This window comes from Sciurus vulgaris (assembly GCF_902686455.1).
Source record: "Sciurus vulgaris genome assembly, chromosome: 8".
In the NCBI taxonomy this organism is placed as follows: domain Eukaryota; kingdom Metazoa; phylum Chordata; class Mammalia; order Rodentia; family Sciuridae; genus Sciurus; species Sciurus vulgaris.
In genome coordinates this window covers 139,873,177-139,886,739 of record NC_136468.1, presented here as the reverse complement: position 1 = coordinate 139,886,739, position 13,563 = coordinate 139,873,177, and the positions used below count along the sequence as shown (strand labels likewise).

Below are 13,563 nucleotides of genomic sequence, written 5' to 3'. Positions count from 1 at the left end.
TGCAGGGCAACAACGAAGCCAAGCCACCCTCCAATAATCCTGGCCAGCGGTTCAGGTGCCACAGCCAGAGAGGCCGGCAGGAAGGCAAGAAGGTCGCCAGGCCACCTCACTCCTCTGTGGTCAAGGAGAAGACGCGTACTAACGAGATGGTCTTGAGGGACGCAGGGGAACTGCCGGGCGGGGTGAGGGACGGCCCTGCTCCTGCCCACGGGCTCATGGTGGCACCCGCAGGAGCTGGGCCCCGGTGGCCACGTTTCTGAAGAGCCCACCACCCGCACGCATTCCTGGCCACTCGGGAAGTCACCCGTGGCTCCTCCAAGACGTCGCCACGCTGCTTACGGCGGCAACTAGGCCATCTAAAAAGCCACCATTGTCCTTAGGCCCGCCTGCCCCCTCTGGGATCCTTCCACCAGGGCCACGGCTGCCAGGCTGGCCCCGGGCACCAGCGCCTCCTTCCTCCGAGTGGCTCCCCTTCTTTTACTCTCTCGGGTCCTCCTGGGACGGCGACGTTCTCCCTGAGAGGTCGCATGGTCCCAGGGCCCCGCTGGGGGCTCCAGCTCTTTCTCCTGCACCCAGAAAAACACCCGACTCCTGACCGAGGGGAGTAGGTTCCTGGGGCTGCCTAACGCAGGCCACGGAGAGTCGCAAGTCAAGGCGGTGGCGGGGTCCCACTCCCTGGAGGTGCGAGGGGGCCTCCCTCGCCTCCTGCCTGGCTTCGGGTGGAGGCCGTCCGTCCTCGCTGCCCTGGGGTCTGCAGCTGCCCCACTCGGTTTCTCCGGGGTCATCCTAGGACGTCCCTTTTTCCTTTCCTCACAAGGATGACATCCCTCGGTCAGGACCCCCGTGACCTCATCTCAACTTGATTCCGTCCGCAAAGACCCTGTCTCCAGATAGGGTGGCATTCACAGGTGCCAGAGGTCAGGACTTCAACCTGTCTTTTAGGGGGACCTCGCTCAACCTGGCCCACGGGTCCCGCCTGGTCCCACATGGCCTAGTGCCGCCTCCCACAGGTCCCGGGACTCGCCACCCCAGCCTTCTCCCCACCTGCGGGCGCCCCGCGGGGCACCCATCCCGCATGGAATGCTCTCTCCTCTCGCCTCTGCCCGCTGGCTCCCACTTACCATGCAGCTAGACTGTCGCTCCAGAGGGCTCGGGACCAGAAGAGTCTCAGAGTCCAGAGTTTGCTGGATTCGGGAATGTGTACATAGACCTTATCAGTTGGAGCTTCCTAATCCAAACATCTGGATTTGGGGTCCTGTCGCCGCCTGCGGCAACAATCCCACAGATATTTGTTACCACCTGCAGCAACAATTGTGCAGGTATTTATGGGAGGTGGCCTGGAAACTGAGCTACTCCTATGATCTTTCTCTTTGTGCGCTGCTTTCTTGCTTGTTTGCTAGTTTATAGAGGAAGAGAGGCTTACTTGCTTTTAGAGGAAGTTTTAGAGGAAGACAGGCTTTGCTTAGAGGAAGAGAGACTTTGCTCATCAGGAAAAGAGACTTGCTACGCTTTCAGAGAGGCTACTATTATCAGGAGCTATTTCTTAAAGGTCTGCGGCTTCTTCTTAGAGGTGCGTCCTGCATCCTGCGATCTTCATTCTGCGAGCTGCAACCTGCATTCTGCAATCTGCCATCATCAACCCGCAACCTAGAGGTGTCTACTTGGTCCTCCGCCCAGCGATCTGGAGGTGCGGCTTATCCGAGGTGCTTCCCATAGGTGTGCGTCTTATATACCTAAGGCAGCCAATCAGCTTAGGATTAGCACGTTGAGGCACGCCCCTCGGTACCAATCAAGAAAGAATGAGGAATACCTGTTGACCACTAGCGCAGAGGAGCCAATAACTAATCAGGCAAAAGTAGATCACGCCGTGTTAACACTAGTTATGCGCCACCTCTTGCCTCAACGCCAGTCGCCATCTTAGGGTTACCCAAACATGTCTTCTGCAGGGTACTTGGGGGCATTTGGGGGCTTAGGTTTCCAGGTCAGGAATGCTCGACCTACACCTCCAAGAGCCCCCTTCCCATCCCCCGGCTTCCAGGGCCTCGGCCCTCTCATGACACCCTCCGCTGACCCTGCCCGATGCATCAACGCTTGGTCCTTATCTGCTCCCCCTCGGGGCTGCCGACTGCGTGAAGGCAGGGGTCGTGTTGGCTCTGGTGGCCCAGAGACTTGAACAGTGAGCTCGGGCTCGCCCTAAGGACACGCGGAATAAAGGAATTCTTTATTTTACAGATAAAGAAAACTTGGTTCCGGATCAACAAAGTGATCACAGGGATTTTCCACTGAACGGTGTGACCTGGACACAGGACAGCACGTCCCTCTAAACCACCGACAAGTAGATGATCCCCATAAAGGGCCACGGAGCCGCTATCTCAGGCTTCACAGGGCCCAGGATCTGTCACAGACCCTCGGCTCAGTCACCGGAGACACAAAGGCAGAGACCAATGTGGCTCTGTGACAACAGAACCGACTTACAGACACTCCAACTGGAATCGTGTGTTAATTCTTGTTGTGATGTTTTCGGACCATTTAGAAGTATTAAAAGCATCCAGCTCACCTGGGAGGCTAAGATGGGAGGATGACAAGTGCAAAGCCATCCAGCGCAACTCAGACCCTGTCTGGAAATTTTAAAACGCAGCACAGACTAACATAAAATCAAATAAAAGCATAAAAAATACTCAGAGCTCACGGGTCATGGAGAAATCCTGCGTGCGGTTGCTGGTCAGCAGGTGTGGCCCGCAGCTGCAGTTTGCAGATTCCTACTCTAAACTCATACGTGTCCATCAGAAGACAGGAAGGACAGGAGAGCGGGGTCAGTCAGGGCACTGTGCCAACCGGGCACTTAGCACCGTAGCCGAGGAATACTCACCCCACCTGACGAGGCAGACAGAGGCTCAGAGATACTAAGCTACTTACTGGAGGGGGCACGGAGCCAGCATGGTAGCTTAAAACAGGAATTCTGACAGTCTGCTTGACTGTTATGTTACAAAACGATGCGAACAAGGATGATATTAATAACGACTTAAAAATAACAGCCAATATGCCAGTAGCCATTCGAAGCTCTCAATCAACTGGTGACTGTCTATTCCTAGGAGGTAGGAATTCTTTTCAGCCCCAACTCACAGGAGAGGAAATACAGGTGTGAGAAGTCAGATTGCAAGTGGCAGAGCCCAGGTAGAAACCCGGGCCATCTCGAAGGAACCGAACAGGCACTTCCAGAAGAAATAGGATTGGTCAACAAATACATGAAAAGGTAGCTCACTCAGTTGGGAGAGTGCTTGCTTTGCAAGCACAGGCCCTGGGTTCAATCCCCAGCACCGCAAAAAAAAAAAAAAGAATACAAGTAACAATAAGTGTTGGCGAGGATGTGGAGAAAAGGCACACTCATACATGGCTGACAGGACTGCAAATTTGTGCAGCCACTCTGGAAAGCAGTGTGGAGATTCCTCAGAAAACTGGAAATGGAACCACCATTTGACCCAGCTATCCCACTCCTCAGTTTATACCCGAAGGACTTAAAATCAGCACACTACAGTGACACAGACACATCAATGTTTATAGCGGCTCAATTCACGATAGCTAAACTATGGAACTAATCTAGGTCCCTTCTACTGATAGATGGATAAAGAAAATGTGCTACATAGACACAATGGAATATTACTCAGCCTTAAAGAATGAAATTATGGCATTGGCCAGTAAATGGATGGAACTGGAGACTATCATGGTAAACTGAAATCAGTCAGTCCCCAAAAAGCCAAAGGTTCTCTCTGATTTGCAGATGCTAATTCATAAGAAGGGAGGAGGAGAGAACAGAAGTTCGTGGGATGAGACAAAGGGGAATAAAGGGAGTGGGGGGATGGGAATGGGGAAGAGCGGAATGAATCAGACGCGACTTTCCTGTGCGCATCTGTGAGTAGGGACCAGGGGACCACATCACGCACAGCCACAAGAAAGGGACCCTAACTGGAATGGGCTGCGCTCCACGTATGTGCAACACGTCAAAACGCGCCCTATGGTCATGCAGATCTACAAAGAACAGAAAAACAAGATCCAGGCCATTTGACACCAGAGCCCCCTCTGCTGACCATGGCCTCCCCGCATCCGGGGCTCTGGCTGCCGCGCCACCACCCACCCCGCTTCAGGACCCCCGCCCACAGGCCCCACTTACTGGCCACCTTCAGCTGCACAGAGAAGCGCCTGGTCCCATTGAGGCCCTGGTGGCAGGTGTACCCGCCCTCGTCCTGCAGGCCCAGCGCCCCGATGTGCAGGGAGCTGCCGTTCACCAGGGAGAAGCGAGGCTCCACCGGCCGGAGGCTGGGATCGGAGGACAGAAGGAAGACAGTCTCCGAGTCGTTCCGGTACCAGGTCACCGGGCCCCTGGGTCCTGAGGTGTCGCCGCAGTGCAGAGTGACGTTCTCATGAACTTCACCGACGACCACGGCCTCCAGTCCTGTGAGAGGGAAGTCCAGGCTGTGAGGGCCTCCTCTTTGGGACAGTTCTGCTCATTGGGGGCTTTTAGAAAATCATGGGTGGATGGGTTTGTTTGTTTTGGTGCTGGGCATTAAACCCAAGTGTGCTCAACCACTGCTCCGCATCCCCAGCCCTCCTTGTTTATTATTTTGAGACAGGTGTTCACTGAGTTGCTTAGGGCCTCACTAAATTGCTGAGGCTGGCTTTGAACTTGCCATCCTCCTGCCTGGGCCTCCGGAGCCGCTGGGATCACAGGTATCCACCACAGTGCCAGCCATGTGTGGGTTTTTAGGTGTCATAACACAGACTCTGGGCTGTGTCGGGATCCATGGCCAGTCACCAACATTAACAAACCTAGGGTTGGTCACAAACAGTCCCACGTCCCCTCCTGCCCTTCCCCGCGTCACTGTGGTAACACCGAACTCTTGCCCTGGGCTCAGTCAAGGGACTTGCTTGGGCCGAATGGGATGTCAGCAGATGTGACACAGCATAGTAAGTGCTTATGTACCAACACCAGAGAAGCGAAAGTCAAAACCACAGTGAGGAGACGCCTCACTCCCGTTCTGATGGCCCCTTTTATAAAAACATGGAATGGACCCACCATTTGACCCAGCTGTCCCACTCCTCAGTTTATACCCTAAGGACTTGAAATCAGCATACTACAGTGACACAGCCACATCAATGTTTATAGCAGCTTAATTCACGATAGCTAAACTGTGGAACAAACCTAGGTGCCCTTTAACAGATGAATGGATAAAGAAACTGTGGTACATATACACAATGGAATATTACTCGGCCATAAAGAATAAAATTATGGCATTTGCTGGTAAATGGATGGAGTTATTTTATGCTAAGTGAAATAGGCCAAAGGCCTAATGTTTTCTCTGATAAGTGGATGATGATACATAATGGGGGGTGGGGAGGGGGTGGCGGGGGGCAAGAATGGAGAAACCTTGGATGGTGTAGAGGAAAATGGGGCAGGAGAGGGTGGGGAAAGGAAAGCTAGTAACCTGAGACAGACATTATTACCCTATATATAAGTATGATTACACAAATGGTGTGAATCTACATTGTGTACAACCACAGAAATAAAAAGTTGCACCCCATTTGTGTACAATGAATCAAAATGCAGTCTGTAAAAATAAAAATTAAAAAAAGAAAACTACAGGCAGGCCCCCACACCTGTAATCCTGACAACTCAGGAGGCTGAGACGGAGGATCTTAAGTTCAAGGCCAGCCTCGGCAATTTAGCAAGACCTTGTCTCAAAAAATTAAAAGGACTGGAGATAAAATCCAGTGGTAAGGCGCCCCTGGGTTCAATGTCCATACCAAAAAAGTAAAATAAATAAATAAATAATAAGTAAATTTTAAAAAAATAAATGTGAAATAATTTCAGATTTTTAAAAAATGTGATGTGGTTGAGGAGGTGGAAAAATTGGAACCCTTGCCAACACTCTTGGCTGAGAATGTAAAATGGTACAGACACCGTGGAAAACAGTACCACGGCTTCTCAAACAGTTAAAAACTGGGCTACCAATTCCACCTCTGGATATGGACCCCAAATAACTGAAAACAGAATTTCAAAAAGATCTTTGTTCAGGGCAGCATTGTTTGTAATAGTTAAACCATGAAACCAACACAAGTATCCATCAATAGACAAGTGGATAAACAAAATGTGCCACATTGCACTGGAATATTACTCGGCCTTGAAAAGGAAGCTCTCACACATCACAACATGGGGACAGTATGCCAAGTAAAATAAGCAGTCAGAAAAAAGATCCCGCGTGGCTCCACGTACTCAGTGTGTTAGTCAGGATCACGCATATGGAAATGGCAGTTGCCAGAGGCTGGGCCCGGGGTGAGGATGGGAAGACACTGCTTAGCGGGTACAGAGTTTTAGTTATACAAAGAGTAACGGAGGGCAGGGGTGTGGCTCAGCCGGGGAGTGCTCGCCAGACAGTGCGGGCCGGGGTCTTGATCCCCACAATCAGAAGAAAAAAATAGTTCTGGATATGGTCAGTGGTGATGGCTACACATCTTCAAGGTACTGAAGACCACAGAACAGGGCAGGTCCACCAGGACTGGGGTGGCCCATATGGAGCAGACCCAGGTCTTCTGGACCCTTCCATCCTAGGCCGGCCTTTGGTCAGGCAAGATCAGCAGAGCCGCCTATCCAACCACCCCGGTCTGGGAGCAATAAGCACCACTGTGGTTTCCTGGAGGCTCATCATACAGCATGACTGGGGCAGTAATGGACACAGAACCCGGGCGGTGTCACTCGCCCAGGAAGCTGGACAGGATGAACTGTCTCCTGCTACCCTGCTGGTTTCCTTCTCCATCTCAGGTCCAAATAAGCCTGGAGTTAGGGGATGGGGAGATGGCTCAGTCGGTAGAGTGCTTGCCTTGTAAGCATAAGGCCCTGGGTTCGATCCCCAGCACCGCAAAAAAATAAAATAAAATAAGCCTGGAGTTAAAGCTCTCTGGGCAGCACCATGCACGAATGGGCTGACAGCCAGGCACGGTGGTGCACGCCTATCATCCTAGTGCCTCAGGAGGCTGAGGTGAGAAGATCGCAAGTTTAAAGGCAGCCTCCACAACTTAGCAAGGCCCTAAGCAACTTAGCCAGACCCTGTCTCTAAATAAAATATAAAGAAGGGCTGGGGATGTGGCTCAGTGGTTAAGCACTCTGGTACCTGGTACCAAAAACAAAGCGGGAGGGAGAGGCATTGGGGACAAAGAGACAGAACCCCCCTCCACCCCACCCCACCCCGGAGCTCACAGACTAGTGCAGAAAAGAGATGATAAACTGGCAGTTATGATACAGCATGATGGACGTGGAGATAAGGGCTCCAAAGTCCCCTGGGGTGTATGTGGGGAGAGTCTTCCTCCAGAGGCAAATGGCTCTGACGGACAAGAGGCATCAGCCAGGGAAAGGTGAGAGGGGATTCCCAGGTAGAGGGGACAGCATGTTCAAAAGCCTGGCCCAGGAGCAGCCGCCGCCCCACACCCCCAAAAAACATCTAAGTAACCCAGGCAGCACTGTTAACAGGTGATCCTGAGGCCCCTCAAGGTGGACAGCTGCTAAGGACAACTGAGCTGGCCTTGAGCTGTCACTAGGTAACAAGACTCAGAAGCAGCCCACTGTGCTGGAAAGGACAATTCTCCAGCCCCTGCCACAGCCAAATCCAGGGAGGCCGCAGGGACAGCGTGTGCGCAGGCTGGAGTGTAGCGAATGTACGGAAAAACGCCGATTCGTGCACTTTTAGAGGGTGGGTTTTATGGAATAGAAATATCTCAATAAAGCTGCTATAAAACAAACTGCCACCTGCCTCTGGGAATCCGCCCCATTTATGGAAAAAAAAAAAAGAGTAAGTCACCTGTTTGGCCTCCTGTCTAATGAGAAGGGCCTCTTGCCTAATGAGAAGGGCCCCCCTTTGAAATGCCTGAAGTCCATCTAGTGCCACAGGAAGTTCTGACTCCCTCATGATTCCCCAAAGACTTTCAAGTCAGGACAGGGTGGGGAAAAACAAACAAACTAAGCCACTTAGCCACTTGCTGAAAGGCAGAGGATGTCACTTAATGCTAGGTGAGAGTCCCAACGGCAGATAAGGGTTCAAGCCCCAGCATCTCAAAAAAAAAAAAAAAAAAAAAAAAAAATCAAGTAAGGATTATTTTCAAGCCGTTAGGCTGAGAACCCTAGTTCAGGGGTGGCAGTCCCCAGGAGGACAGGAAGCTGAACTGCAGTTACAGACACCGCCTGGGGTCCTGGCCTGAGACCCGCCCCTTCCCTGACGCCTTGGCAAAGGAATAAAGGAAGAGAGGCTTGGAAAAGCCCTGGTGAAACGTGAATCTTGGAACTTGAGCTAACACTGTCTTCTCCTCCAAGGAACAAGGTGACATGGGCACAAAAACCATTTGAAGCCATGTCCCTTCTCCTCCTGGCTCTGCCTACTCCATTTTTTTTCCTAACTATTCTAACTATTGAAACTAGAGGCATCCTCAGAGATCACTAGTCCAGAGATGTGGCTGAGGCTGTGACCTGGCTCAGTGGAGACCAGTCATCGATTAGTGATGTCTGGCACAGGCAAGGGAATGGTGGTCTCAAAGATGCACTCAGTCGCAGGCCTCATGAGCCCATCCACCCTCACTGTACTATTGAGAAAACAATCAGTTTACTTAAGGTCCCACCCATGCTAATCCTGAGGAGATGTAGGATGGTCACACAGGTCTTAAGTGCCCCGGGGTGCTGAGTCATAGGAATTTACCACCAGACAGGTGAGATGATTAAACGTAGTAACAGTTTGTACCACTAGAAATCATTCATCCCTTGTCCAGAGGGGCCCCTGTTGCCCGCCAACCTTAAATTCAGCACATGGAACGAAGGAGGAGATATAAACCCTCTTGATGTTGCCCTCATATTATCATTTATAGAATTGGAGTCATACCCAAACATTTATCTTTTCCAAGCAACCCTTCCCCAAAATGACCTGGGATATACATCCAGGTGACTAATGGAAGAAGCATCAACATCCTGGGAAGCTGACAGGAGAAAGCCAACTCCCAACGTGGAAAACAATAAAAAATGCACCACGCCCAGGAAGCCCCCTCCCCCCAGTACTGTATACACAGAGGAAGTGGGTCTGGGTGTCAAAATAATGGCATGGCTGGGGAGGTGGGTTCCACGTGGGCAGCAGTGGACACTTGAGAGCTGATCCATTCTAGGCTAGTGCAGAAAACACTACAGCTAGGAGCATTTGACAATCACCTCCACCTCTGTCCCTCCTCCCCACAGCAGGGTGGACAGTAAGCCAAATACCCAGAGGGCCTGGCAGGTAATGTCCCCGACAAAGAGGGTCAGAAAAAAGTTACTACAAATTCGTTTCACTTTTAAGTTGGTAAAGGTGAAACAAATTTGGGATCACATGTGCTTAGAAAAAAGATGATCGAGGCTCAGTTCCAGGTGGGAAAACAGGCCCGATGTTACTAAACATTGAGACTGTTGCAGATAAACTGGAAATCTAGATTATGGGAAACCGTTGTTCTTATACAACTGCTAGAAACCAAATGAGATAAAAAAAAAATTTTTTTTTTTTTTTTTTTTTGCAAGAATCTAACAATTAAGAATGCTTGGCACTTGCTGCTAGGAAGCTCAGGTGCAATTTACAAACTGCCTCCAGGAACCTGCAAGAGGAGACCCAGTGTGTGGGCTGACCCGGGAACAGAGCACTCCACATGCATCTTGGCAGAGCAACTGCCTGCTGGCTCCGCGTCCCTTCCCTCCGCCCAGCTCCTCTTCGCTGGTAGCGTTCGCTGCCCCCGGTGGATATGCCTCGGCTGGTGCATTCCTTTTTTCAATCTTTCTACGTTCTACATATTTTTGCAAGCAACGTGCTCTATTCTCTTTTTGTAACAAAACGGAGAGTGGATGCGGCAGTTAAGGCTGTTTTTCAGTCATATCTAGTGTGAGTGGAAATTTTTGGTAAGTCTTGAAATTGTTTCAAAATAAAAAAGTTGTGCGTGTGTAGGGAAAAGAGCGCGAGAGGAAGGCACGGCTTCCAACGCCCCAGTGGGCACAGGTGGGCTTGCAGGTGTGGGAAAATCCACAGGTGACAGGTGGAAGGCCAGTTCAAACCCTGGGCAGAGGGAGGAAAGGGAAACTGGGAGCCCGCGGTGCGCGCACCGGTGCAGCAGGTAAAACCAGCAGGCGAATTCCCACCCGGCGCTCGAAGACAAAAATAAATAAATAAAGCACTTGGCCGTCTACACGCGCCTCTCCGCGGCCCCGCCGCCCGCCCGGGGGCCTGGGGCATCGCGTCCTCCGGCGAACGCCCGGGAAAACTCCTCCCGGCCAAGGGAGCCGAGCTCAGAGCAGGAAACCCGAGACCCTCCCGCGGCGGCTCCGGGCGGAGTCGCCGGAATTCGGCCCCTGGCTGCTCCCTCCCCACCGCCGCCCGCGGAAACGCAACTTTCCCCGCCGATCGCCGCCCCTTACCTGCGGCGACCCAGCGGGCCAGGAGCGCCCCGAGGCAGAGGAGGACGCGGGGCTCGCGCGCCCGGCCGCCTGCGGCCATCTCGCCCCAGATCCCCGGTCAGGAAGCGCAGGCTCCGGCCGGGCGGGGAGTGCGCCGGGGGCCCCGGGGTGCCGAGCGCCGCTCCCGCGTCCCCACTCCCCGCAGCCCCCGGAGGATGCTCGGGGCGCGCGGCGTCGGCGGCGGGGAGCTGCGCTGCGCGGCCGGCGCGGGTCTCCCGCGAGCGCCCGGCCCGGAGGGAGGAGGCGCCCCCGCCCTGCGCCCGCAGCCGCTCGGCTGGCGGAAAACAACAGGCGCGGGTGCCTCCCGCCTCCCATCCAGGCGGGAGCCCGACTTCCTCTACCTTGGCCGGGAGGAGGGCTTTATGCAAAGGGCGCGCCGAGCCCGCCGGCCGGGCAGGGCCGGGGGAGGAACGCGCGCCTGGGCCCTCCCCGAGGCCGCGGCCCCGGACAGCCGTCTGGAGTCGCGGGGACAGCCGGGTCGCACAGTCCTGCAGCTGCCGCAGGACGCACCCCGCCCCGGCCCGCCGGCTGCGGAGCGCGGAGGAGCGCGGCCAGCGGGGGCGGCGGCCGGCTGCCAGGCTGCAGGCTGCGGGGCGCCCCGGGGTTGTCACTTGTGTTCCCGTGCCCAGGGCGGGCGCCAGCGCCGCCATCGCTGCCGTCTCCTACCCTTTGCAGGACCCAGCGGGAGGCAGCATCCCTAGACTTTCCGGCCAGACGCGGCCCCGAGACGCCGGTTCTGGTACTAAGGAGCCAAGACCGCGCAGTAAGACCCAGGGCCCAGGAGTCGGCCCGACTTTTTAAAAAAAGAGTTTGGTTTGATTTTGTTTTACCTCCCTTGTTCAGTTTTCCCACCCGCGCCCAGGAAGCTCCCCGGGGAGCTGCATTCGCGGACTGAAGTCCCTCTGCCCTGCGGTGCCCCCAGCCCGCTGTGTCCTGGGGGAAAATGCCGCCGCTGTATCCGCAGGAAGAGCCGCGCTTGAAACTGCCCTGGGAGAAACTTCCTGTTAAAAATATACATATATGCAATTAGTGCAATAAAACATTCGTCGTGGGCTCCTGGAGGTGGGGGTGTGGCGTTCACATTCTTTCAACTTTTTTGTTTTTGAAGATGTTCTTTATAAAATATTGGGAAGAGCAAAAACTGGTATCAAGCTCATTCTTTCTCTTGCCCAAAGACCCCTAACTAACTGCTTCTTCCATGAGAAAATCCTGATGGCTTGAGCAGGAAGCTCAGTTCTGCCCTTTTTAACTTTTTGCTAGATGATTTTAACGTCCCTCAATTCTTGGCAGGATTCTTTCCCTCCCCCTTGGGTTCTTGCTTTTCACCTTGTGATGAAAGGAAATTCTATCCTAACTGGACCCAGGCTCTGGCTCCTAGTTGCAACCCAATATATATGTTTATTTAACAAATATACCAATTTATTTGTTATTCAACATTAATATTCATACATTATTGATTCATAATATTAATATCCAGTGTTAATATTAACATTAACTAATTGGCTTAGATTTCGTAGTTTCTGGCCAACACCTCACCTAGTCACCTGAAGTAAACAAGCAGTCAATAAAAGCTTTAATTGGAAAGTTGTTCAGCTGCTGGTCTGGAATGTTCTGTGGCCTTCACGGTGCCAAGCAAGGGGAATTGCATGGAGCAGGCATGCGGACATTCTTGCTGAGTCAAGGGCCCTCCCACAACCCTTGGATCCAAGGCACCGGGTAGTTACATTGTATGGGGTGAAATGTGCACTCAAGCCAGGACTAGACCCACTCTGTCTGATTCCAAGTCCTGCTCAGCCAAGGCCCAATCTCAGCACACGTACAAAGGCTACCAGGGCCAAGGGGATATGGGTGAAGCCAGAATTAAGGACAGGCAGTTAGTGTAGAAATAGGGAACCCGGTCAAATCGAGGAAATAAAGGCCATGCAAGTCATCTGCCTCTGCATTTGGAGAGTGCCCCTGGAAGGATGGAATGTCAAGGATCTCCGGAGGCCATTGATTACCAAATTTACCTGCCTTTATCAAGGACTGCAAGCATGGAGCTGCTAATTAATGCCCCCTGGGCCCTTACCTGCCTGAATCACCTTGGCCCTCTCCCTGCCCACTGTTCTCACTTTATGCAAAACTGGGCCTAGTCACATAGGAAGGAGAGATAAGGGGGGAGAGAACTGGAGAACAAAAGATGTAGGGTGCACCCTATAAAAGATGTAGGGTGCACTCTTTAGACTTTAGAACATCAGCCATGGCCCCTTTCTCCCTCCCAGGAGAAGTTTGTATTATTACTTTTAAATAAAACCTGCTTAATTTGCTTGCCTTGGCGTGCTCCTCTAGTGTTCAAACTTCAACATTAAAGGGAGCAGAACTCGTCACCAGTCAGCGGAGGTACCATGAGTCTGGATGCACTGCGTGTCACCCGCAGGCTAGCAGCCATAGATTCATTCACCTGGGCTGAATTGGCCCAGGAGGAAACGTCCACCCTCTGAATTGGCTCCAGGATAGTAGAAAGTGCAAGCCCAGAAGAGTGATCAGTGAGTCAGAGGTTCGCCTTGGGGTCCCCAGCAAGGCAGGGCCTCCCGGAACCCTACCTTATCTGCAAAACAGAATCCCCTATGGCACTATCTTAGGATGGAGGGAGGTGGTGGATCCAAAGGGAATCAACGAAGGTCTTTGCAGACTTGGGCAAGGTTTTGGAGCCTGTCATTTGAGGTGCTGCTCATCAGGGTCCCTCAATCCCACAGTGACATACAGACCGAGGGGCTCATATGCCTCTCCGTCTCTCCATCCAGGCTACATGTGGCTCTTGTGGTTTTGCTTAGTTTTAACCTCCAGTCTTGTGCTTCGTGTACATTGGCGTACTCGGTGGTCTTTACGGAGGAGAGCTGGGCAGAACCATTCCCTTTACGGACCGCCCCATGAGGCTTCATTACAGGGTGACCACAATTTGAACTCAGATCCAAGGCTGCACCATTTTGTGTTTTTATGTCTGCAGTTCTGGGGAGCCCAGGACCTGGTGCATGCCCAGTGAGTGCCCTCCCACTGAGCTACACCCCCAGCCAGGGTCATTT

General features: G+C 52.8%; 1 protein-coding gene across 1 annotated transcript in view; it reads right to left on the bottom strand.

Annotated features, from left to right (window-relative positions):
- Window positions 1–10,813, bottom strand: part of VSIG10 (V-set and immunoglobulin domain containing 10) — a 30,109-nt gene extending 19,296 nt beyond the window's left edge. Inside the window, exons 1-2 of the mRNA XM_079151555.1 lie at window positions 10,463–10,813; window positions 4,169–4,450 (exon numbers count right to left, since the gene is read on the bottom strand). Of these exons, the coding sequence (XP_079007681.1) occupies window positions 4,169–4,450; window positions 10,463–10,541 (361 nt within the window). The 5' untranslated portion in view covers window positions 10,542–10,813. The remainder of the gene's footprint in view (window positions 1–4,168; window positions 4,451–10,462) is intronic.
- Between the last annotated feature and the right edge of the window lie 2,750 nt (window positions 10,814–13,563).